Below are 27,095 nucleotides of genomic sequence, written 5' to 3' on the forward strand. Positions count from 1 at the left end.
ATTAAAATAAAGAGGAAAAAAAAAAAAGGGAACAGAATGTGATGCAGATGCTACTTCTTTTTCTGTGAGTTCTTTCTCTTTTAAAATTCAAAATTTAAAATTTATTAATTAAAAATTAAAATTTAAAACTTAAAATCTAAACTTTAAAATCTAAAATCTAAAATCTAAAATCTAAAATCTAAAATCTAAAATTTAAAATTTAAAATTTAAAATTTAAATTTAAAATTTTAAAATTTAAAATTTAAAATTTAAAATTTAAAATTTAAAATATAAAATCTAAAATCTAAAATCTAAAATTTAAAATTTAAAATTTAAAATTCAATCTGAAGTTTAAAATTTAAAATTTAAAATTCAAAGTTTAAAGTTTAAAATTTAAAATTTAAAATTCAATCTGAAGTTTAAAATTTAAAATTTAAAATTCAAAGTTTAAAGTTTAAAATTTAAAATTTAAAATCTAAAATCTAAAATCTAAAATTTAAAATTTAAAAATTTAAAATTTAAAATTCAAAATTTAAAATTTAAAATTTAAAATTTAAAATTTAAAATTTAAAATTTAAAATTTAAAATTTAAAATCTAAAATTTAAAATTTAAAATTTAAAATTTAAAATTTAAAATTTAAAATTTAAAATCTGAAGTTTAAAATTGAAAAATTTAAGATTAAAAGTTTAAAGTTTAAAATTTAAAATTTAAAATCTAAAATCTAAAATTTAAAATTTAAATTTTAAAAGTTAAAATTTAAAATTTGTAATTTAGAATTTAAAATTTAAAATTTAAAATATAAAATTAGGCATATATTAAATTTGAATTTTTAATAAAATATAGTTATATATTTAAATTTTAAAATCTATTAAGATAGTAAGTTTAAATATGATTTTTTTTATAACTTTAAAGGGAAAAAATGAATTCATAAAATAGAGATATTTTAAATTTAATTTTTTAATAACTTTAGTAAAATTAAATTCTTTGTAAAAATAATACACAAAAAAAAATCATTATAAAAAAAAGACTAAACTTGAGAAATACATTGAGTTTATTAATTGCGTAAACGTATGTAATTAATTTAATTATAAAAAAATTATTGTTATTATTTAATGACATATATTATGGTTGTTAAATAAAATTAAAGGAAAGTTTTGAAATTTAACGTGAATCATGAATATATTCTCAATGGTGACTTTTATTTAAAATCCTTCTTATATGCGAATAATTAATAGAAAATATCAATAGAATAAAAAGCAGAAAAAAAAAATAGAAGAATTACTTTAGTAGAAGTATATAGGGAACCACAAAGTGTTGGATCTTAATTTTATTGCAAAATGTTGATATTCCAAATGCAAACAAAGCATTAAAAACAACCTAAAAACCAAAGTCAAAACTAAATTATTGTCATTTATTAAAAAAAAAAAGGCATTTTAATAGATTGATTTATTCTTATTAAATAGTAGCATCCTCATTTAAGAAAATTGTCTCAGACCATTATTTGATACTTATTTCAATGGTTTAAGTTATTCAAAGTGAAAGAAATGTCATTTATACTGAAAGTACAAACCACCCTTAGTTCTTCGCAATGCAATATCATAAAGTTGTCAAAGGGCAAATACCTATCAGTTATTCTAAATTTTATCCAATTAAGGGAAGTCAATTTGACGGTTGAAATGAAACAACTTGCAGGAAAAAATGCAATGTGAATATTTCAGACCCAAATATTCATTCAAAAACTCCAATAAACCTATAACAAATTTGAACTATGAGAAAACCTCAACATGGAACAATTTTTCAGAGTGAGTGAAACAACGAAATCTAATATACATAAGTGCAAAGGCACAAAAATAAAAGAAAACAAAATTACTCCAAATCGCATCTGAACCTTTATAAGTCGCACTATTAACTATGTATGGTTTACGTTTTTAGAGGAAACATTCAAAATGAAAGGAAAACAAAATGAAATGAAACCAAGAATGTAGGGGATGTATAAAATGGAAAGTATAATAGAGGAAGTGAGAGAGGATATACCGTAATGGAGAATAGATTATGCACCAATGTGTAGTTGGCTTAACAAAAAAAGAGAAAGCAAGAAAGACGAAATTGTGAGAGTAAGAATAATGAGTGCAGTTACTTAAAAATGTTATTTGGTGAGGAATAAAAAATTTAAAAATTATAGAGATGACAGTTACTTGTATTAAGATAGTGGTTATTAAGGGTAAAAAGGTCATACTAAAAGTGAAGACCAAATGGTGGTTATGAATATTTGTATCCCTTTTATATAATGTTATAGATTATATAATTTTTTAAATTTTTAATTTATTAAAAAAATTAATTTAATAACTAGATAATAAAAATTTGACGTAAAATAAGAATTATTGAGTAAAGTTATCATGACTTATTCTTACAATAAATAAATTCCTCTCTCTTAAAATCACAAGTTATCTAATTATTTCAAATAATATATAATTTATTTAAAATATAAACACATAAAATTAATTAATTTATACTAAATATAAAGCGAGTAAAGTACTTCTCTAACAAATTTCTTAAATAATATCTAATTATCTATACTAATATACTAATTATCTAGTTACGTAACTTTTGTTGATTAAGACATTAATTTACATTGTCTATATTATATTTTTTATTTCAAAAAAATATGTATCTTCTACACATATATGATACGAAACTTTTTATTATTTGAATTCTTATTTTTTTTTAATTATATTATATATATATATATATATATATATATATATATATATTAAAATATGTAACTCAATATTATTTGATTTCTCTTTTGTATTATATTTGACTTCTCTACAACATAGTCTACGTCATAGAATCCTACTACATGAAATCATTATTTTTCTCATAGAACAAACTAAGGTTAGTAGGACCTACAAGATATCTAAATATGTGTTTATTGTAACGACCCGCCCTAGGCCGTCACATCAATAACCAACCAAAATAAAATATATAAAATAAAGAAAATAGAGCAAAAGCCAACTACGCTAGAGTGCAATTATACAATAACATATAAATTGTTTCCAAAATATATAATATAATCTGCTATAGCAGAGTCATCATCCCTAGTAAAGTTATACAGTAATCCAAAAGATAATATAATATAGACACCCTAGGTGCTGGTCAAGCTCTAAACCTTACTACTACTCAAAGCAGCTAACAGAAGACTTCTTGCTATCCCAAGCCTCACACCTGATCTGCTCCCCCACAAAGTGAGATCATCACAGTCCAAACCACATGGAAAACATGCAAGGGTTAGCACATATAAAACCAACCATAGTACATGATAAAATATCATTAAACAGATATTTATCCATAATATATATATATCCGCACCAAGGAAATAAACCTTATAAATAGTTATTTCCATGCCAAATATAAATCAAATCTAAAATCCAATGCATACAATCCACACCATTTGTATACATATTCCACATCCAGAAACAAAGTCACACCACTGTATAATTATTCCATGATCTCACACCAACATATCCTCACAATGTTGGCCTCAACACCATCCACCAAGTGTTGACACGCACGCTGAAACATATCAGCAACACAGGAATCACACCTGACCTCTCATGGAAAATATACAGCTGGAATTACGTCGTCACGTAACCCTGGTGATCATGGCCACTTTATCCATCGGTATGACTCGGCCTGGCCCCCATACTGGTAGCAAATAGAATACTTAAAGGAGTACTTCAGAATCCACCTAACATCTGAAGTGGTTTATCATATAACCTTTGGAAAAGTTCCACATTGGAATCCTCACCATGGGATTCCCAATTTCATACTTTTCCAAAGATTATATCCTGATCTCACCAAGAGATCTAATCCATACCATAACCTTACTCCTTTAAGTCCTATTTACTTTTCCAAACCACATACACAGCATATTCCATAATTAAACATAACCATAACCATGCCAATTTGTCAATATAATAATAATATAAATATCCAAAACAACCATCAATTGATCCAAATTATACTATATGAAATGAAAATCTCCACATAAAATAGCATATTAAAATTATACTATTCCTATCATGGTCATACGCACTAGATTAATTTTATAAGCACTACCCTTACTTAGCATACTAGATTAATTTTATAAATGCCACCCTTACTTAACATACTAGATTAATTTTATAAATGCCACCCTTACTTGTATAAACCTGAACTGAAACTCGGGCAGAACCTCCACCTCTCTCCTTAAACAGGAACCGAAACTCGGGCAGAATCTCCTCTACTGGATTCTCCTTCCTTTCTCTCCTCTTTCCTCTCTCTTTCTCCCTTTCTCTCTCTAGAAATTTTCTCTCTCAAGGCATACAATTCCAACACCCCAAGGCCCCTATTTATAGCAAAATTTCGCCACCTAACCAGAACGGCCCGTTCCGGAAACGGAACGCCCGTTCTGAATCCATCAGAACAACGTAAATTTTTCAACTGGAACGGCCCCGGAACGGCCCGTTTCGAAACCCAGCAGAACGGCCCGTTCTCCTTTCGGAACGGCCCGTTCTGCAAGGAGAACGCCCTGTTCTCCAAGCAGAACGGCCCGTTCTGCAAGGGGAACGCCCCGTTCTCCAAGCAGAACGGCCCGTTCTCCTTTTGAGAACGGCCCGTTCCGGCCCTGTTCTGTAAAACCCCAGAACACGTGATTTTCTCTTTTGGAACGGCCCATTCCGCTTTTGGAACAGCCCGTTCCAAAATCCGAAAATGCCCCAAAAATTTTAATAAAAATTACGAAAATGCCACCGATAATTACTAAAATGCCATCCAATAATAAAATTACAAAAATACCCCTATACCTTTGAAAATTTACGAAAATGCCATAATAATAAAATGGGTATTACAATTCTCTCCAACAACAAAAATTTTCGTCCTCGAAAATTCACTTACTCTAAAAGAGATATGGGTATTGATCCTTCATCCTTTCCTCCAACTCCCAAGTAGCTTCATTAGTAATCTCATCCCAAATAACTTTCACCAAATTGATAGATTTACCTCGCAACTGTTTAACTTTCTTATCTGCCACTGAAACTGGCTGTTTCTCAAAAGTTAAATTTTCCTTAACTTGTACTGCCTCTGATTCCAAGACATGACTTGGATCGTGAATATATTTCCTCAGTTGTGAAACATGGAACACATCATGCAGATTAGAAAGGAATGGAGGTAATGCAATCTGATATGCCACTGGTCCAATCCTCTTGAGAATTTGATACGGTCCAATAAACTTAGGATTCAACTTCTTAGCTTTGATAGCTCTTCCCACACCTGTGGTAGGAGTTACTTTCAAAAACACATGTTCTCCTTCTGAAAACTCCAAAGGTTGGATAGTCCTCTCAGACTGCCCATCAGTTTGTGGGTGATAAGCAGAACTGAGTCTCAACTTAGTTCCTAACGCCTGATGCAAACTCTGCCAAAATCGGGATGTAAAACGAGGATCCCTATCAGAGATGATACTGGAGGGCACACCATGTAATCTAACAATCTCCTTAATATACAATTGAGTTAACCTTTCTAAGGACCACTTTATATTCACCGGAAGAAAATGAGCACACTTAGTTAATCTATCCACGATCACCCAAATAGAATCACAATTCTTAGCAGACCTTGGTAATCCAACAACAAAATCCATGGTTATACTATCCCATTTCCATTCAGGGATCTCCATCATTTGTAACAAACCTCCTGGTTTTTGATGTTCCACTTTAGCTTTTTGACACACAATGCAAGATGCAACATACTCAGCTATTTCCCTTTTCATCCCATTCCACCAAAACATTTTCTTCAAATCTTGATACATTTTTGTCATACCTGGATGTACACTTAACTTACTTTTATGACCTTCCTCAAATATCAACTTCTTCAACTCCTCATCTTGTGGAATACAAATTCTACTCTTGTACCTCAAAATTCCATCTGTACCTTGTTCAAATCCTTCAGCTTTCCCAGAATTCATCAACTCCTTAACCTTGTTCAAACTCGCATCCTGAACTTGTTTTTGTTTCACCATCTCTAAGAAATCACTAGTAATGGTAGTCATACCACAACTAATAAAATCTGAGGCAATCACAACATTAAGATTCATATCCCTGAATTTCTCTACCAACTCCATCTCTTTAACCATCATGTAAGACATATGAAGTGATTTTCTACTCAAAGCATCTGCCACCACATTTGCTTTACCTGGATGGTACATTAACTGAAAATCATAATCTTTCAAAAACTCAATCCACCTCCTTTGCCTCATATTTAACTCTTTCTGATCAAACAAATATTTCAAACTCTTATGATCACTGAACACATCAAACTTTGCTCCATAGAGATAATGTCTCCAAATTTTCAAAGCAAAAACCACCGCAGCCAACTCTAGATCATGCGTAGGATAATTTCGTTCATGAGTCTTTAACTGCCTAGATGCATAGGCCACAACCTGCCTATCTTGCATAAGAACACATCCTAAACCTTGATGAGATGCATCACAATAAACCTCAAAAGATTTATTAGGATCTGGCAGAATCAACACTGGAGACGAAGTCAACTTTTCCTTTAACTCTTGAAAACTCCTTTCACACTCCTCCGTCCATATAAAAGGATGATCCTTCCTGGTCAGCTGTGTCAAAGGCATAACTATTTTAGAAAATCCTTCTATAAATCTTCTATAATAGCCAGCTAATCCCACAAAACCTCTAATTTCAGTAACTGATTTTGGACGCTCCCACCTCAAAATCGCTTCCACCTTAGTAGGATCAACTGCAATTCCTTGTGCAGAAATCACATGACCCAAGAACTTAACTTCAGATAACCAAAACTCACATTTTGACAACTTTGCAAATAACTGTTTCTCCTTCAATACCTGCAAAACTATCCTCAGATGTTCTCTATGTTCTTCCATAGATTTAGAATAAACCAGAATATCATCAATGAACACCACCACAAACTTATCCAGAAAGGGTCTGAAAATCCTGTTCATATAATCCATGAAAATAGCTGGAGCATTCGTCACTCCAAAAGGCATGACAACATACTCATAATGGCCATATCGAGTCCTGAAAGCAGTCTTTGGTATGTCCTCTTCCTTTACCCGAATCTGGTGATACCCAGATCTCAAATCAATCTTGGAGAAAACAGAAGCTCCCCTCAATTGGTCCATCAAATCATCTATCCTTGGCAAAGGATACTTATTCTTGATTGTCAATTTATTTAACTGCCTGTAATCCACACATAACCTCACACCACCATCCTTCTTCTTTACCAATAACACTGGTGCTCCCCACGGAGAGACACTTGGTCTGATCATCTGCTTTTCCAAAAGTTCCTCAACCTGCTTTTTTAATTCAAACAACTCCGCTGGTGCCATTCTATAAGGAGAAATGGACACTGGTCCCGCCCCTGGTATAAGATCAATACTAAACTCTAACTCTCGCTTTGGTGGTAATCCAGGAATATCATCTGGAAAAACTTCTGGAAACTCTCTAACAACCTCAATACTATTCAACAATTTTTCATTCTCTATACTAATAAAAGATAAGATCATAAACCCAAGAGCTCCATTTTTCAACAACCCATCCACCTGTCTATTAGAAATAAATCTCTCCTGTTCATCAGTAGGAAAGATTAATTTCTTCTCTGAACAATCTATCAAAATCCTATTGGCAGAAAGCCAATCCATCCCTAAAATCACATCCAAATCGGATAGAGGTAAACAAAACAAATTCACTTTATAACAACGCCCTTCCACCTCCACTGGACATCTCAAACAAACCTCAGAAGTCAAAACAGACCCTGAAGCTGGGGTAGAAACAACTAAATCCACACACAAGGAACTTACAACCAAATTTAACCTTCTCACACATTCATAAGAAATAAAAGAATGTGAAGCACCAGAATCAAATAAAATAGAAATATCATTACCATCAGCTTTGCCCTTTCCTTTTACCAGCTCAGATGTCGTTTCAGCTTCAGCACCTGTTAAAGCAAAGACACGACCTGCTGCAGTAGGCCGATCCACTTTCTGGTGATCTCTAGCTGGAATATTTTTGACATTGCAATCTTTAGCCATGTGACCCACCTTGCCACATTTAAAACACGTATAGTTCTTTGTAGGACAATCCCTTATCATATGTGGGCCTCCACATCTATAACATCTAACAGCTCCTGTAGTAGTCCCCATTGGTTTCTTATTAGCATTCCCAATTTGAAACTGAGATGGTCTCTTTTGAGGATGTTTCCCCCTACCAAATCCAGATGATCCCTCTGGACCCTTTGCCATTTTATTTCCTCCTTCAAATCTCTCAACTGTTTTTGCTTTTTCAACTAGAACTGGGAACTCCATAATTTCCATAGGAACAATAGTCTTTCTCAGCTCAAATCTTAGACCCTCACTAAACTTCCTACACCTCCAGGCTTCAGTGATAGCTTGAGAATAATACCTAGCCAAGTGTTCAAACTTGACCACATACTCTTGTACTGACATATTCCCTTGTTGCAGTCTCAAAAATTCAGCTTCTTTAGCATACCTAGCACTATCTGGAAAATATTTCTCCAGAAACACCTTTTTAAAGTTATCCCAATTTACCGCTTCACCTCTAGCCTCCATCATAGCTTGAGCACCCTTCCACCAGAAGCTAGCCTCACCCACTAGCATATAAACAGCATAATTTAGCTTCCTTTCCTCGGGGCATTGCATCACCATGAAAATTTTCTCCATCTCCTCAATCCACTGGTCAGCAACTTCAGGTCCATCAACACCTGTAAATTGAGGAGGATTCCCTTTTCTAAATTCTGACAAGCCCTTATATTCATCAGGTACTTCAGTCCTAGCTGCTTCGGCTGCAGCCCGGTTAGTCTCCATCTGAGCCAACAAGGTATTCTGTTGTCCAATAGCAGCAGCAATTAACTCCATAGCTTGAGCAATTTGCCGCCCATCCATGCTTGAAGAAGAATTAGAATGATTTCCCCTACCAGCCATCCTAAAAAGGTCAAAGAACTTTATGAGTTTACACGAAACTCAATAAGAAATTCCTAATCAAGATTAAGAAACTCATGAGTTACTCATGAAGTTCCTTTCATTTCCACACAACGGAAATGCAACAAGACCATTTCCCACAAACCCTAAAGAGACTTAACCAGCTCTGATACCAAAATTGTAACGACCCGCCCTAGGCCGTCACATCAATAACCAACCAAAATAAAATATATAAAATAAAGAAAATAGAGCAAAAGCCAACTACGCTAGAGTGCAATTATACAATAACATATAAATTGTTTCCAAAATATATAATATAATCTGCTATAGCAGAGTCATCATCCCTAGTAAAGTTATACAGTAATCCAAAAGATAATATAATATAGACACCCTAGGTGCTGGTCAAGCTCTAAACCTTGCTACTACTCAAAGCAGCTAACAGAAGACTTCTTGCTATCCCAAGCCTCACACCTGATCTGCTCCCCCACAAAGTGAGATCATCACAGTCCAAACCACATGGAAAACATGCAAGGGTTAGCACATATAAAACCAACCATAGTACATGATAAAATATCATTAAACAGATATTTATCCATAATATATATATATCCGCACCAAGGAAATAAACCTTATAAATAGTTATTTCCATGCCAAATATAAATCAAATCTAAAATCCAATGCATACAATCCACACCATTTGTATACATATTCCACATCCAGAAACAAAGTCACACCACTGTATAATTATTCCATGATCTCACACCAACATATCCTCACAATGTTGGCCTCAACACCATCCACCAAGTGTTGACACGCACGCTGAAACATATCAGCAACACAGGAATCACACCTGACCTCTCATGGAAAATATACAGCTGGAATTACGTCGTCACGTAACCCTGGTGATCATGGCCACTTTATCCATCGGTATGACTCGGCCTGGCCCCCATACTGGTAGCAAATAGAATACTTAAAGGAGTACTTCAGAATCCACCTAACATCTGAAGTGGTTTATCATATAACCTTTGGAAAAGTTCCACATTGGAATCCTCACCATGGGATTCCCAATTTCATACTTTTCCAAAGATTATATCCTGATCTCACCAAGAGATCTAATCCATACCATAACCTTACTCCTTTAAGTCCTATTTACTTTTCCAAACCACATACACAGCATATTCCATAATTAAACATAACCATAACCATGCCAATTTGTCAATATAATAATAATATAAATATCCAAAACAACCATCAATTGATCCAAATTATACTATATGAAATGAAAATCTCCACATAAAATAGCATATTAAAATTATACTATTCCTATCATGGTCATACGCACTAGATTAATTTTATAAGCACTACCCTTACTTAGCATACTAGATTAATTTTATAAATGCCACCCTTACTTAACATACTAGATTAATTTTATAAATGCCACCCTTACTTGTATAAACCTGAACTGAAACTCGGGCAGAACCTCCACCTCTCTCCTTAAACAGGAACCGAAACTCGGGCAGAATCTCCTCTACTGGATTCTCCTTCCTTTCTCTCCTCTTTCCTCTCTCTTTCTCCCTTTCTCTCTCTAGAAATTTTCTCTCTCAAGGCATACAATTCCAACACCCCAAGGCCCCTATTTATAGCAAAATTTCGCCACCTAACCAGAACGGCCCGTTCCGGAAACGGAACGCCCGTTCTGAATCCATCAGAACAACGTAAATTTTTCAACTGGAACGGCCCCGGAACGGCCCGTTTCGAAACCCAGCAGAACGGCCCGTTCTCCTTTCGGAACGGCCCGTTCTGCAAGGAGAACGCCCTGTTCTCCAAGCAGAACGGCCCGTTCTGCAAGGGGAACGCCCCGTTCTCCAAGCAGAACGGCCCGTTCTCCTTTTGAGAACGGCCCGTTCCGGCCCTGTTCTGTAAAACCCCAGAACACGTGATTTTCTCTTTTGGAACGGCCCGTTCCGCTTTTGGAACAGCCCGTTCCAAAATCCGAAAATGCCCCAAAAATTTTAATAAAAATTACGAAAATGCCACCGATAATTACTAAAATGCCATCCAATAATAAAATTACAAAAATACCCCTATACCTTTGAAAATTTACGAAAATGCCATAATAATAAAATGGGTATTACATTTATCAACCTTTAGATGAGACTCTCGGCGATCATATTGAAATTTAGCATAGAAATAAACGTTGAAAATGATGTTAGGTCAGTTTGTAGTCAGGTAAAGTGGTTATCCAATCATACCTTTATAGATTGTTTGATATATTGGTTTACCTGATTCATCTTTTGATAAACTTATAGACGGGTGCAAAGGGGTAGGCATTGGCTTGAAATTATTCATCCTAAATTTTTGAACTTGAGGATGATAGTTGATGATAGTTCTGGTTTTTGTGATGTTTGGTGGCCTCATCTGATTGATTCATCTGACCTTCAAGAGAGTCCATCATCTAATTGGTATTGTCTAGCTCATTTGTCTGATCTCTTTTAATCTACAAATTCCTTTTCTTGATCTAATAATTTCCTATCAATCGTTAATGCATTAAACTTTACGTGGATAGATTCTTATATATCATAGAGTTGAAAACTATATATGCCTTTGAAATATCTGAATATTCAAGGAAGATATACTTGTTCACTTTGAAATCAAACTTACCAGGATGGAAGTATGAAATGTTCTCCTTTCTCTCCACAATTCAAAAGGTGTCTTGTTTAATTATGTTCTTATCAATATTCTATTTTGAATGTAAGATGTTGTCACTACAAGAAATTCGTCATTTTGCGACAGTTTTTTTTTTTCATATTGCGGCGGTTTTCGCCCCCCTCAAAATAAGTAACGGCATTTTATAAAAACGCCGCAGTTACGTTCGCTACTAGCATTATACGGCGATTTTTACCAACCTCCGCTACCTTTTCCATTCTGCGGCGTTTTGTTTAGCGGGGGTTTTTGACCTCAATTTGAATGATTTTTTTTTTTATTTCACAATATATTTTATTTTTTTAATTTAAATTACATTTAACCCGTATAAAAAAAATAAGGAGGTACTTATAACATAATCCAAATTCCATTAGATAATATTAACTTTTTTATAATAAAAAAAATTAATGGGAATACAAACTATCAATAGAAACTAATGGACAATGGATTGATAGTAATGAAAGTTACATAACTACAAAAGAGTAACAACAATCAAAGCTAATTCAGAAGTCCAAGTTGACAGCAAATACAACACCACAATATATTACCAAAAGAAACTAAGTTTTTACAACACTTTATAAATTCAAAAACCATGATAACCTAAAGAAGTCTACAATATAAGAAACTAGGTCTAAATATTAGACTCGCTATTCAAGTTGCTACCACCAGATGATCCTCTAGCATCTAACGGTGATTCAGGTTCACTTTCAACGTCACTAGGCTGAAATAAAAAAAATAAATTAGTATCAGTACAATTTAGAGATAAAGGAAGTGTAATTTGGTCCTAATATATAATTCCATAATTCAAGTGCAATCTCCAAGATCAAACTAATAAGTATCTTAAAAAATAAAATTGAATAAAATTGTCACTTCTATATAGTGTTGAAGCAACAAATAAGAGAAAGAAAAAAGTGTTTATTGTTTTTTTTACTAGCCTGTGTGCAGTCACATCTAACGGCCGATGAGCTTTGAAATAGTGTTTATTGTTTTTTTTACTAGCCTGTGTTTATTGGGCCAAAATTTAATCTCTATCCAAAATTGTTTGTTACGGTAAAAATTAAATATAGGATTTTTTAATTAAATATATCATCTTTATAATTTTTGAACAGAAGAAAAAAGTACTTGGTACTCATACTTTATGTATATTATTATTTTAAAGTTTTAGAAAGAAAAAAAACGGTTGTAAAAGAAAAAAAAGTTCAAAAAAGAAGTATAGCTATTATAATAAGTATTGACGAATACAACATGCCTAATCAATATGTGCTTTAGTGTTTATAATTTTTTATTGATTAATATATATATATATTATTTTTTTTTAATTTCACTTATTTTACCTTTTAATTTTTTTAGTTTACCCATCCCAGTATCAAAACATGCCCAATATAAGTGACACAAAATACAATACAATATTTCACCAATAACCAACTTTATGTCCCACGAGAAAAATTCTGGTCACTATAAATAAATGTATAAATCCTAATCATGATTTACTTATAAGTTAGAAAAAGAGTATGATGGTAACATTATTAGCATGTAACCATGGACCTAGGAGACTCCAGATAAAACATCTAGAGTACAACACAAATCAACAACTGGAAATTTAAGGAAACATTCTCAGGTTCCCCTGTGGAAATTATACATGACTAAATATTTTCCTCTCAAAACACATGCTGTCCTCACAAAATCAAACATATGATTTAACTAGAACATGTATTACTATCACAACTCAGCATCAAATGGTAAGCATTAATGAAAAAATCCATATCCATTTCCAGTTTTATATTAATGCAATCCAAAATTCTAGAGACAGAAGAAAATTACCTGATGACCATCATGGCAAGACAATGAACAAGCTGTGCAAACTCCAGCATTCCCATCTGGAGTACAGGTGAGGCAAGAGAAAATTGCTTGCCTTTTCATATAACCTTTGTTGTAGGTACATTCCTTGCCATCATCACCCCCCAAAACTAAATCAGCTTCCTACAAAAATGAAAAAGCCAATGATTAAAGTGTCAAACATTTGAATCATGCCACATTCTGACTTCTGAGTAAAACAAAATCAATCATAACAACAATAAGTCAGCATTAAGAGGAATAGCTCTGCCCAACCACAATTGCTTATAAAGCTCGAATCTCAATCAGCAGCCTCTTCCCAATACAGAAAAGTGCACAAGAAAAAAAACAATCTCACTTCAGAATTCAGATGCAAATCATATGCCACAATTATAGTGTATTTCATTCACATACACAAGTTACCTTTCTAATTCTCAAAAAGCATGCTTGAGAAAATGGAACTAAGCTAGAAACAAATAATAAAAGATAAAGAATAAACTATCATAATTATTGAAGACTATCCCAGCAACAGTGAAGGAGTGAACCACACATTAGATTTCATGTAATTTAAAGGGCTACATTTCTAGCAATCCAAAAGATGTAGGAAAGCCAGCCATAATTATACAATAATGCTATCAAAAACCATACATGTGCCCCATTAGTAGAACATAATAGAATAATGGATAATCGCAAAATAATTTCATCTCATTTCAAATACACTTATGAATCATCTTTAATGCTTACTCAATATTCACTTTACATTCCCCTAACAGAATAAATTACAATCAATAAGCAAGGATAAACAATAGCTTTATCAACCAAATGAGACGCAAAGTAACAACAACAAATAACCAACTCGTATACACATAAAACCTCGATCGTTTCATATAGATATGAAAGTACAGCAGAAATGTAGAAAATGACTTACCAGTTCCCGTTCCTCGACTTCATCAAGGTACTCGCCGATAGTAACGGCCGGTTCAGCTTCATCGTCAAAGGCACCTTCCATTTCTATGCGGTAAACTTCGGCTTAAGGTTTCGGTGTTTCACGATCCGTTCCTAAAATACAATGCAGGGGCAGAAATTAATAAAAGGAAAACAAACTTAAGCACGTGGATAAGGAATATTGCGAAAACCTAGCACGGATCCCCTAGATTGAGAAAACCCTAGATTCCACGAAAACAAAAGCGAAATTGAAAATGAAGGGCGAAAAATAAAGAGCGGAATAAGCACTATTGCACCAAATTCTGTGAGCGAGACGCGTTAGCAGAGTTAATGGTGGAACTGCTAGATCATGTTGCGGTGAAGGTGCGGAAAATTGGTATGATGATGGGAGAAGGAAGAGAGCGATACTTCATACTTTGGAGTAAAGAGCAGAGCAGAGATAAACGCGCGTTTTGTGAAAGGGGGGTTAGAGGGATTGGGTGAAAATAAATTGCGAGGGAAAATTTTCGGGGAAAATTGTCTTTGAATTTGGGAGGGTATAAACCCCTCAAAAATTGATAAAAACTGCCACTATCTTTACAATTTCGAGCGTTCCCCCAAAACGCGGCAACTCATGTTAATTTGAGAGGGTTTTTAAAACTTCCGTAAAATAACCCTCACTAAATAACATTTTTTTTGTAGTGTGTGTTCACTACCTTTGCCCAAGTGTTTTGTTTAAGCGTAACAATCCTTCTAACACTAAGCTACAAAATTTTGTTTAAGCTCCAATATGGTGTAAATCACCAACATAACGATCTTAATGACATTGAACTTAAAATATTATGTCTTAGATCAAACATGATGACCATCACTAGCATAATGGTCATAATGACACCGAACTTAAAATATTTTTATACATAAACTCTAACATGATATCAACCACTAACATAATAGTTCTAATGATATTAAGCTTAAATATTTATACCTTTGCTTCAACATAGTGTCAACTACCAACATAATGATCTAAAAGACCACCCAATAACTAATGTAAAATCCTAACATAAAATATCATTTTTATATTAGCATGTAAATTAACTTTAAACTTAATTATAATATAAATATTTAAAAGTATTTGTAATTAAATTATTTATTATCAATAATTAATAAAGGTGATACTTTCATTTAGTCTATATTTGTTTATATACTTATGCCTTTCATTTAACCCTTTCAAATAAAATATATTATTTTCCCACGCATTATAAACTTTTTTTAAATCTATTAATATTATTTTTAATAAGAAATCTTTAGTATTTAGCAAAAAATAAGTTAAAATAATAATAAAATATCAAATTTTACATATGACTAAGAAAAAAAGTAAAATTAGGATAGATGATTCTGACTTCTGAATACCGTTTATATTGTAACAAATATATAGTTATGAAATTTCAAAACGTGAAAGTCTTGCTGTATTGCTTTAATTTAGTCAATGTCCTGATGTTGGATTCTCATTGGTCACTTCTATTCACAGTCACTAAATTTAGTAAGAATAGTAAAAGGGAATCGTAAGAGCTCCCAAAATATCTTGCAAGTTGGAGAGATATGAAATAAGCCAGAAAAGAAAAGTATCACTTTCTTTAATGCATGGTATAAAATTAAAATAACCTTTTATTGATGTATTTATGGTACATATCAGATTACATTAGCAATTCAATAATATGTCAATTAGATGCATTTCTTTAATTGTTAGCTTTTATCTCTCTATTACTCCTCATTCTTGAACTTGCAGGATGAGTTGTCATCTGTCCTTCTTCAATAAGCTTGTTAGCCTTTCTAACTCTAATACTCCTTACCATTCTAGGATTTGCAGGATGAATTGCCATCTATCCTCCTTCAATAACTGGATTTGTTATGTCCTTCTTTCCAGCAAGAATTGTTGAAATAGGGAGCCCTCTAATAAATGCTTGACTGAATAGCAAGCGAGTTTGGAGCACTGATACAAACGTGAACCATGACAAAAAGAATATTGGCATGAAGATTATTAATCCCATTACATAGTCATAAGCTCTGGATAGCTCTTTCACTGTGCCCCATACTCTAACTTTCAGCCAGACCTTCCATGCTTGTGCAATCTTCATGAAAGCGAAGGAAAGAAGGAACATCAACATTTTTTGATGAATGAAGTATTTACATAGAAAATTTTCTAGGTTGGTAAGAAAGTAAAATATATGGCAATATTTCTTTAATCTGCCCAAAAGACATGTCATACAATAACAAGTTAACCCAAATAATAAAGATTGTCTTTAACTTGTGTTTTGAAGTTCTAACTTACCTGAATAATGGCCCATCCAGAAGGCATGAAGGCGATAATCGCAGCAAAGAAATCTGATATGGTAAGTCCAAATACCACAAATAGTACTGTCATGAGTGACAAGAGGCAATGAAAGCGAGCTGCCTTGAAAATACGAAACATGAGCTAAATGTCACTGCCAAATCTTTGTCTTCTCACTGATTCCATCTGATTTGATCATGGAATTCATACAATCAACATAAGACCAATAAATTAAAATTGCAGAAATCTGAACTAATTACGTACCTTCAATACAATGAGTATTATTATTAAAACTGCCCAAGAAAGTCCAAATACCTACAATGAAAAAGCAAATTGGTACTCGTAACATAGCATAATAAAACATGCAATGCAACCATTAATAAAATTGGATAATACAGAAAATGAGTTACTTTACCAGAAAATCTTTGTTATGATGAATAATATCCATGTGGTAGACAATTCCATATTGGTACACAAAGAAGCGAAATGCAAGAATTATCTCAAATAATTTTCCTCTCATATTTGAGTATTTCAGGTGTTCATTTTCTTCATCCCACCAAGATTCCCAGCTTTTATCAGGTGAAATACCAAGACCACCACTTTTTCCAATCCACTGCTTCCAATCTTTCCAATCATCGAATGTTTTTTTCGAATCAAAGCTAGAAGGATTAAATAAGAAAGGAGCAAACAACCAAGAAGTGGCCAAAAACCACATTAATATTGTTATAAATAAATTAAGATGTGAGCTGCGATATGACTCCCCATAGACTTCATAAACAATCAATAGTATGAGAATCTCCAAGGCCTTCACAAAATGACTTCACGAGTATAGCCTGTAGTTATCAGCAAATTTTGCGTGGAATACAACAAATCCACGACCAGTTGGTCTATACTTAGCGCCTCCATGCAAGAGTGTTCTTCCATAATAATGAACTTTTGTTCCAAGCTGGAAAGTAAAGAACACAGAGCCTAGCTGCAGCTGCATAAAGATAAAATCACCCAAGGCAGTGCCAAATCCCTTCTCCAAGCCAATTTCCATAACCATTGGCAGCACAAGCAGTAATCCCAACTGAACAACAAACTGAGTTGCCAAGACCTCTTCAAAGGCTTTGCTCTTATGTATGGTTGGACTTTGAAGAATTTCTCTCTCAACTCCACTCAAAACCATATATAAACGACCGTATAAGAACACGTACACAATTAACACAATTACCTGACAAATTCATAAAGTCTAAATATGGGCGTTAATATAAATATAGAACAAAAGTACAGTCACGTGCTTTAGTAGTTATTTGTCTAGTTATAACTATGGTTGTATTCTATGTTGTATATTTCAAATATTTCATTATATAGTCATATAAAACATCCCAATTGTTGGAAATAACATACATATCTTTAGAGGTTTATCAGTATCTTATCTTTTATTATTATTTCTTTTTTATCTTTTTCCTCTTCTATCTTTAAGTCATAGTTTCCTTAAGAGTTTTCTCTATAAAAGCATGATTAGAGAATGTAATTTTTGTGACAAAATTATCAACAAATGTTCCTTTTTCAAGTTGACATCAAAGCTTCCCAATCCAGGATCTCAATTTCCACTTAAAACGCAAACCACTGGTGCGTTTCTATAGCTCCCGCTGTCGTTAATTTTGGTGGTGGGCCAGAAATGGTCACCCTACCCAGACAATCACAACATTAGAAGTCCCGACACCAGATTCAGCCCCATGTGCCACCCTAGTTCACGATCCAACGAAACCCACTTGTCGTCGACCTCATAGATAGGGTCGCCATATCCCACCCAATCTATTCAAAGTGGTGGGGTCATCTAGATGTTGTTTATACAAGATCTTTGCATTTGAGAACTTAATTTTTTTCACCGAACTAGTTTGCTTTTGTTCATTTTGTTTGAGATGGCTGAGAAAAAAATTAATCCTTTGGATCAAATGGTCTTCCAAATGTTACCAGCTCCTACCGACTTCATGGTTACAATTATCTACAATAGACCCAATACATTTGGAGAGTTCCCAAAGAACAATAGTGGTTATTGAAAGAGGAGGCCTGAGCTCATTTGACCCAAAGTTTGAAGCATCGGTCAATGAAGAGTCTTATTTTGACTTGGATGTGTCATTCTATGGTTTGAGAAATAAGTCAAAATTATGTTTCATTCCACAACGAGAGATATGGGATGACCAAAATGTAACTTTTTCATTGAAGAAAGACTTTGTTGCTTGATATGACACTGAAAGTAGAGTATTAATACGAGAAAGGTGACTCTTTATAGCCAAGTATCACGAAATGTTAAATGGGCTATGAATCAAGCTAGATTAGCACCAAAGTATGACGAAGTGTAAGGCAGATGCCACCACACATGTCGGGGCTGTCCAATGAGGAAGGATTTTTAAGTTCCTTCATGGTCTAAATTTGGAATATGATCCTATTCAGGTGTAGATTCTAAGAAAGGACAAGTTTCCCTCATTATCATAAGTATTCTATATAGTACAAGGTGAAGAGATTCAAAGATATGTCATGCTTGATGGAGAGAGATCTAACATAGGTTTAGCTATGACAACAGGGAAAGGATCCTACAAGGGATCAACCTCTATAGGAGGGTCATCCACTAGAAGTAGATCCACCAACTGCCCAACCTCAATTTGAACTTGATATTAAAGCATGTAGGAATGAGATTGATCGCCATGTGATTATGATTGAATCCATGAGTAAGTCTCCCAACTTATTTACTTTGTACGTGAAGGGAAAGAGTTTGTTCAATACATCTAGTGCTATTTCTTAGGGGATCTGGATTTTGGATTTTAGGGCATCTGATTACATTACTGCTTCTACATTATTTAATTACCTTATATTAAAAAAAGCTTAATAAGCAACTCATTACTATTGCCAATGGAGATAATGAAAAGTCCCTTTGTGAAGACATCTGCCAATTGAAATTTAATAGGTACATGAGTTGTAATTATAATACTGATATTCAACTCCTCTTTGATAAAATGTTTGTCTATCTCTATCTACTTTGTCTTATCATGCTAAACTAGATTATGAGCAATGTTGACAGTTGACTTGTTATCACAATATAGTCTCATATTTAACTTTGAGGTCATTGAGAATAATATTTATCCAAAATCCCTCACAAATACCAAGGGACAATAGCTCAAAACTCAGCCTTTGCACTAGACCAAACAATTCTATCTTATTTCTTGCTTCTCTGTCACCATATTCTTGCCAAGAAACATATAATGACCAAAAGTGTTGCAATTGACCCTGCATAGTCCGCATCAATGTAAACTTCCAAGGACAATGAACCCTCTCTTTTAAAAAATAATCCTTTTTCCAGGAGTAACCTTTAAATATTGGAGGATTCTCCTTTAAATATTGGAGGATTCTCTCAATTGTCTGAAAATGTCTAAGGGTCAAGCATAAGATGATAGATCACACTCACCATAGGCAATGTCGAGCATATTGTAAGATAAATATATCAATTTCCCTACCAATCTTTGATATTGGGCCTTCATAATAGGTGAACTTTTTCCACCTCCAAGCCTATGATTTTGTTCAATGGGAACTTTTCAGATCTTGCATCCTAACTTTCTTGTTGCTTTGAGAAGATCGAGAACATACTTCCATTGAAAAATAAAGATGCCTTTATTGGAATAGACAACCTCTATCTCAAGGAAATACTTTAATTTACGCAAATCCTTCATTTCAAATTGAACTACTAATTTCCCTTTGAGGACCAATTTCTTCGATCATCATCACATATAATTATCATGTTGTCTACATAGACTAAAAAAGAGAGTAAGCCTACCATTAGGGGAATGCTTTATGAGGAGACTTTGATCAACTTGACTCTAGTTGTACCCATGGATATCATAGCTCAAGTAAACCTCACAAACCATGCTCAAGGAGATTGCTTGATACCATATAGGGCATTCTCCAGTCTGCACACCTTATTCTTTTCTCCATAAGTTTCAAATCCATAAGGGATCTCCATATAGACTTCTTCTAGATCTCCATGGAGAACGACATTTTTTATATCCAACTTAATGGAGTAGCAACAACAATTACAACTGTTGCTGGAGAAAAAGTATCCTCATAATCTATACCAAAGATCTGAGTCTAACCCTTTGCCACTAGTCTTGCATTATACCGTTCTAAGGTCCCATTAGGTTTACACTTCACTGTGTATACCCATCTACATCCAACAAATCTCTTATTCTTTAGTCTATCAACAATCTCCCATGTTAAGTTTCTCTCTAATACCTTTATCTCCTCATTCATGGCTTAAACCAAATTCTCATCTTTCAATGCTTCTTGAATTGATATGGGTGTTTTGATTGCAACAATAGCTACAATAAAATTTTCATCCTAAATAGAGAGATGGTCAATACATACAAACTAGGAGATAGGATACCTGGCATGTTCTTTTTCCTTTTCTCAAAACAATACGTAAGTCATTATTCAAATCATCATTATCTTTCCCAGACTCATTATTACCCGCAAGAACACTTACCTTTAGTTCAAGTGATTCGAACTACGGTGAGACCAAAGTGGGTTTCTCTCGCTTTTGATATTTCTTTCCAAAGAACCTGTTTCATTATGATATTCCACGTCAACTTCCAAATTGGCTTCTTGAGCATCTTGCAAGGTAGGAAAAGATAATGATCCTTAGACAGACTCGACTTCTAGAACATTCTCCCCTTGAAGTTAAGGGCTGACAAAAAAGGATTATGTTACATGAAAGGTAACACCCATTAAGAGAAAGTCACGACTTTGAGAATGATAGCACTTGTACCCTTTTTCATTTGAGGAGTAATTGATGAAGACACACTTGACAACTCTTGGGTCTAACTTACCACAATGAGGACTCAGAGTGGACAAAGGCAACACACCCAAATACCCAACATGGTAGACTTGACATTAACGGAGAGTAAAAGGAAATAATGATAACATTCTATTCAACTGGACTACTAAAATCTAAGACACCAGAAAGTAAATTATTCATGAGATAGGTGACAATTAAGACAACTTCTCCTTAGTAGACATTTGGAACAAACATTTGGATGAGGAGAGCTCTGACAACTTCAAGGAGATGACAGTTCTTTCAGCAAATATTAACACACGTTAGTTCATGAATAATTCCATATTCAATAACAACTTTGAGAATTCAATAATAACATATAGTGTACCATTTTCTGACTGTGAATGTTTGATATACTTACCAAATTGGTTTTTGACAAGAAGGAAAAAATTGACAAATATTTGTCAAACCTTAAATTTTTGCTTCATAGGATATGTCCACGTTGTCTAGGTATAATCATCAATAAATGTTTCAAACTACCTAGCTCCAAAAATGAAGTCAATAATTGGTCCTTGCATGTTAGAATGAATAAGATCAAAGGGATTAACACATTTATTATTACTGGGAGAAAAAGTTGCACAATGGTGCTTTCATGCTTGACACACATCATAATGAAAGGATTCAACAGACTCTTTTGTAAAAAAAAAAAAGAGGAAATAAAATCTTAAATAAACTAAACGGTGGATGCTCAAGTCGCCTATGATGAAATTTATGTATAGAGATGAGATTGTTACACAATTTACAAACATGGAGGACATCATATAATGAGAGATGACTATAGTTGGATGTTGCTAGTTCCAACAATAGAGACATTGTCTCCATTGGCAATGATAATAAGTTGCTTGCTAGATATTTTTGAGTACGATATAAAGTGGGTGGAAAAAGAAGTCATATGATCTGTTGGCCTAGAGTCAAGGATCCAAATACAAAACTAGAGATGTTAAAGGAACTCTTACCCTTCATAGTCAAGGTACACAACCTAGAGGTCTTACTCATAGAGCTAATAAGGATTAGAAGCTCACCAAGCTCTTCTTTACTAGGACCTTGAATGTTCTTTACTAAGAGCTCTGCTTTGTCTGCCTGGTCAGAAGTAGTTTAATTTTCGCACTTTGATATATAGTCCTTGTATGCACCTATACACTCGAGATATTTCTCTCTTCCATGAAGCTTATAGTTAGTATCTTTGGTGTGACTAGACCGCTTGTAGTATACACAGTATTCCCCATGATTTCCCTTTGGTGGAGGCTTTCCACTCGCAATTGAACCTTTGTTGGAACTCTTTCCTGTTGTCAAAGAAAGTCTATGTTTGATAGTCCCCCATTAAACATTATAGGACGAGTCTCCTCACCACGTACAGTATGAAAGACCTTTGATAATGAGGGAAGTTTTTCTTTACCTAGAATTTGTATGTGTATGGTATTGTATTTAGGATTAAGCCATGGAGAAACTTAAAGTTTTTTCCCTCTCAACAACCTGAGTGTGCAATAAAGTCATCTTTACACATCTTCAAGCTTTGGTATTGATCCAATTCAATCCATAAGCCATTTAGGATTCCATAATATTCAATGATAGAAAGGGTTCTTACCATGTACTAAAAACCTTGTTCTTTGTACCATAGTAAGTAGCAGATTCCTTTTTCATAGAGTATGTTTCTCTAAGGATGTCCCACATCTCATGTACTAAAGAGTAGAACATACAATTCCCACTTATCTCAAAAGTCAAAGTGATCCATAGCCAAGTCAAAATGAGAGAATCCTCATCATCCCAAGCCTTAAATATTGGGTCATCTTGATTTAGGCTTGCTCCATCAATGTGACTCAGCTTCAACCATCGTTTGAGGGTGGTGCAGATGTATTGTAACCATTCTAAATAGTTACACCGATCGAGAAATAATGGAACCACCACATTTGAAAGGTCATTAGGACCTAAGGTGATACCTTTTCCTTCAGCCATCACTAAAAAGCAAAGCCAAGTAACGACTAGAATGACCCCTAGTAGCAAAATGTAACCAATCAGCCAAAAACCACAACCAAACAGTGTAGATTTAGAGCAAACCATAGTTCATCAATCAAAATCGACCCTTGAAATCGTATCTGTCTAGTCACCAACAAATCTATCACAACATAGAGGATCACGTGGCTTACACGCACTGTAAGGAAGATGGCCCATGTAGTGGAGATCATCTACGAAAACTTCAGGATTTTGCTAGCAATGTATCTAAGGATTCAAACAACTGCATGCCAATGACTCTCACATGGAGAGTTAAGAAACTGACTTATAACACTAACAGGAAAGGATATATCAGGTTTGATCATGGTGAGATAATTCAATTTTCCCCCTAATCTCTGATATCTCCCTGGGTCAGGATAAGGCTCCCCCTGATTAGGCATAAGCTTCACATTGGGATCCATGGGAGTGTCAACTGGCTTACAATCTGTAAGTCCGGTCTCTTCTAGAATATCAAGGGCATATTTTCTCTGAGAAATAGCAATACCGGAATTTGACTGAACGACCTCTATCCCAAGGAAATAACGTAGGGGACCTAAATCCTTAGTTTGAAAGTGTTTAAATAAGTGTTGTTTCAGAGCCTTGATGCCCTCCTAATCATCACCTGTAATCACAATATCATCTATACAAACAACAAGATAGATAAATCTATGTGTCGATAAGCGTCTAAAGAAGACAGAGTGGTGTGCCTCGCAGCGGATCATTCCAAATTCCTGTATAACTTTGCTAAACCGACCAAACCAAGCACGAGGTGATTGTTTGAGGTCATACAAGGACTTTTGTAATTTACATACAAGACCAGACCCCCCTTGAGCAACAAACCCAGGAGGTTGATCCATATAAATCTCCTCCTCCAAATCACCATGTAAGAAGGCATTTTTGATGTTTAATTGAAACAAAGGCCAAAGCCTCATAGCAGCCATGGCTAAGAAGAGAGGAACTGAGGCCATCTTCGCAACTGTAGAGAAAGTGTCGCTGTAATCCAAACCATATACTTGTGTGTATCCCTTACCCACAAGACAAGCTTTCAATCTATCCACCTGTCTATCAGGGCCCACTTTAAAATTAAATACCCACCGACAACCAACAACAGATTTTCCAGGCGAAGATGGGACAAGTACCCAAGTGTGGTAGGAGTTTAAAGTTGTCATCTCATCAATCATTGCTTGTCGCCATCCTGGATGGGTTAAGGCCTCCTGTACTGTCTTGGGAATGGTAATAGAGGAAATAACAAAGACAAAGCATAATAAGTAGGAGACAAACGATGATATAAAAGAAAGTTATAAATAGGATGAGGATTACAAGTAGAACGACTACCTTTATGAAGAGCAATGGGCAAGTCAACTGAGGTAGGTGGGACCGGAGTAGGTGAGTTGACCTAAGTAGGAGTAGAATCACATGGATCAATTGTAGAATCATTGGGAGGCATTATGTGATCGACGCTCATAGATTATCCCAAATCGGCGTAGAGGACGGTCAGACCCTGGTAGTGTGGGAGGATCTGGTGCCTCTAAAGTAGCAGGTGTGGTAGGAGGCACACTATGATCAAAATGAGGAATAGGCAATACTTGAGAGAGGAGATCTGAGTCAACTGGAGAGAGATCTGTAGCAATAAAATATGGTGTATCTTCAAAGAAGGTGACATCTGTACTGGTGTAAAATCGATGCGTAGCAGGAGAGTAACAACGGTACCCCTTTTGGACACAGGTGTATCCTAAGAACACACATTTGATGGCCCGAGTAGACAACTTAGCACGTCCTGAGAAAAGATCATGGAGAAACAAGTACAGTCAAAGACACGAGGATGAACAAGTAAAGGGAATCCAATGGGTATAATAGAGAATGAGGTACTTGATCATTCAAGACAGACAATGGCATTCAATTTATTAGATATCCTGCAGTGAGGACAGCATCGCCCCACAACTTTGAGGGTGCATTGGCATTCAATAAAAGAGTACGAGCAATGTCCACAATATGTCTATGTTTTTGCTCAGTTACACCATTTTGTTAAGGTGTATGAGGGCAACTAGATTGGTGTAGAATGCCATGAGAAGTCATAAATGATTTGAAGTAATCTGAAAAATATTCTTTAGCATTATTGCTTTGTAAAATCTGAATTACTTTGCCAAATTGAGTTTTGATCTCCGAATAGAAACTTAGGAAAATATTGAATAACTCAGAATGATTTTTCATTAAAAATATCCAAGTACATCTAGAAAAATCATCAATAAAGGTGACGTAATACCTATGCCCTAAAAGAGAAGGAACACGACTAGGACCCCAAACATCATTATGAATAACATCAAAAGGAGACATAGCTCGACTATTAATACTATTAGGAAAAGAAGCTCTAACATGCTTCCCTAATTGACACGACTCACACTCTAAAGACTCTAACCGTGAGAGATGAGGTACCATTTTCTTTAATTTATTCAAGCTTGGATGACCCAGGTGACGATGGATTAAACTAGGAGACTCAATAGATGCACATATGGTAGAGGTAGAAGGCTAAAGGTAGTAGAGACCATGTGATTCAGATCCGGCTCCAATCATCTGTCCCGTACTCCGGGCCTATATCAAGAAAAAATCAAAAGTGAAGGTTATGACACAGTTTAGTGACCGAGTCAACTTACTTATAGAAATCAAATTAAAGGGACATTCAGGAACTAGTAAAACAGATTTTAATGGTAGTGATGGGAGATGTGATATTTGGCCAATACCAGTGGCTTGGACATTTGACCCATCTGCAAGAGTGATATGATGTGGAGTTTTAGGTGATGATAGGTTAGGGAAAAGGGAGACATTACCAGTTAGGTGATCAGAAGCACCGGAGTCCAAAACTCAAGGTCCAATAGGCGTAGAATGAGACAGACCATAGAATTACCAGTATGAGCAATAGTGATGGAGGAAGGCACCTGTTTAGTTGCCTTTAGTTGAAGATACTCTTTGTAATCATCGATAAATAATGTGATTGGATGATTGTTCTCGGGTTCAATCTTGACTTCTAGAGCCAAAGTCGAAGATTGAGCCACATTAGCTGTCTTGCTCTGAAAGCCATGCAAGGAATAACACCTGTCTTGTGTATGTCCATCTCTTTGGCAATAGGCACAATGGAGGTTTCCTCTACCCCCTTTACTACGACCACGACCTCGACCACGCCCTCGACTTCCACGGTCAATTGTACTAGAGATAAAAACAGAGGACTCAGATTCTGTGTGAGGTTCTACCTCCAGTGAAGGGACTCAAATCAATCGAGCTCTTCCACTATAAGAATGACAGGATTTGTCAAAATTTGATCTCGAACAGATCGGTAATCTTTGTGAAGGTCATGAAGGATAAACACCATAAACATATAATCAAGCTTGCTTAACATTTGTTGAAGATCATCACTAACCAACATTAGCTTGAGCTCATCAATAGTGGATTGAGCACGATTCAAATACGA

At 34.6% G+C, this 27,095-nt stretch overlaps 3 protein-coding genes across 4 annotated transcripts in view; all 3 read right to left on the minus strand.

The window, feature by feature from the left end:
- Positions 1–7,315: 7,315 nt before the first annotated feature.
- LOC145955037 (uncharacterized) lies at positions 7,316–11,134 on the minus strand. Its single transcript, XM_083069733.1, has 4 exons — positions 10,435–11,134; positions 7,804–9,463; positions 7,441–7,509; positions 7,316–7,343 (listed from the first exon to the last, which is right to left on the minus strand). The coding sequence occupies exons 2-4, from the start codon at positions 8,988–8,990 to the stop codon at positions 7,316–7,318; spliced, it is 1,284 nt and encodes a 427-aa protein (XP_082925859.1). The 5' UTR covers positions 8,991–9,463; positions 10,435–11,134.
- Positions 11,135–13,581: 2,447 nt separating this feature from the next.
- Positions 13,582–27,095, minus strand: part of LOC114916678 (callose synthase 7) — a 32,138-nt gene continuing 18,624 nt past the window's right edge. The window contains exons 9-14 of one of the 2 annotated variants that reach the window (XM_083068444.1): positions 17,192–17,989; positions 17,041–17,091; positions 16,777–16,962; positions 14,765–16,576; positions 14,452–14,582; positions 13,582–13,670 (exon numbers count right to left, since the gene is read on the minus strand). In XM_083068444.1, the coding sequence (XP_082924570.1) occupies positions 17,597–17,989 (393 nt within the window). In that variant the 3' untranslated portion in view covers positions 13,582–13,670; positions 14,452–14,582; positions 14,765–16,576; ... (1 more) ...; positions 17,041–17,091; positions 17,192–17,596. Of the gene's footprint in view, positions 13,671–14,451; positions 14,583–14,764; positions 16,577–16,776; positions 16,963–17,040; positions 17,092–17,191; positions 18,008–27,095 lie in introns of those variants that run through there. The other variant, XM_029273938.2, reaches the window with a different exon arrangement.
- Positions 16,328–17,491, minus strand: LOC109811238 (callose synthase 7-like). Its single transcript, XM_083069734.1, has 4 exons — positions 17,192–17,491; positions 17,041–17,091; positions 16,777–16,899; positions 16,328–16,576 (listed from the first exon to the last, which is right to left on the minus strand). Exons 1-4 carry the CDS (start codon positions 17,489–17,491, stop codon positions 16,328–16,330), a joined length of 723 nt encoding a protein of 240 aa, XP_082925860.1.

This window comes from Cajanus cajan, chromosome 2 (genome assembly GCF_000230855.2).
Source record: "Cajanus cajan strain Asha chromosome 2, NIPB_CcT2T_4, whole genome shotgun sequence".
In the NCBI taxonomy this organism is placed as follows: domain Eukaryota; kingdom Viridiplantae; phylum Streptophyta; class Magnoliopsida; order Fabales; family Fabaceae; genus Cajanus; species Cajanus cajan.

Excerpts from the sequence above, each read along its gene's own strand:
- LOC145955037 (XM_083069733.1), bottom strand. The coding sequence starts at position 8,990 with ATGGCTGGTAGGGGAAATCATTCTAATTCTTCTTCAAGCATGGATGGG. Across the intron at positions 7,510-7,803 it reads GTTTCTACCCCAGCTTCAGG|TATTGAGGTTGTTAGAGAGT; the intron begins GTCTGTTTTGAC and ends ATTGTTGAATAG. Across the intron at positions 7,344-7,440 it reads GGATTACCACCAAAGCGAGA|GTTGAGGAACTTTTGGAAAA; the intron begins GTTAGAGTTTAG and ends TTAAAAAAGCAG.
- LOC109811238 (XM_083069734.1), bottom strand. The coding sequence starts at position 17,491 with ATGTGGTTTTTGGCCACTTCTTGGTTGTTTGCTCCTTTCTTATTTAAT. Across the intron at positions 16,900-17,040 it reads TAATACTCATTGTATTGAAG|GCAGCTCGCTTTCATTGCCT; the intron begins GTACGTAATTAG and ends CGTATTTTCAAG. Across the intron at positions 16,577-16,776 it reads CTGGATGGGCCATTATTCAG|ATTGCACAAGCATGGAAGGT; the intron begins GTAAGTTAGAAC and ends GCTTTCATGAAG.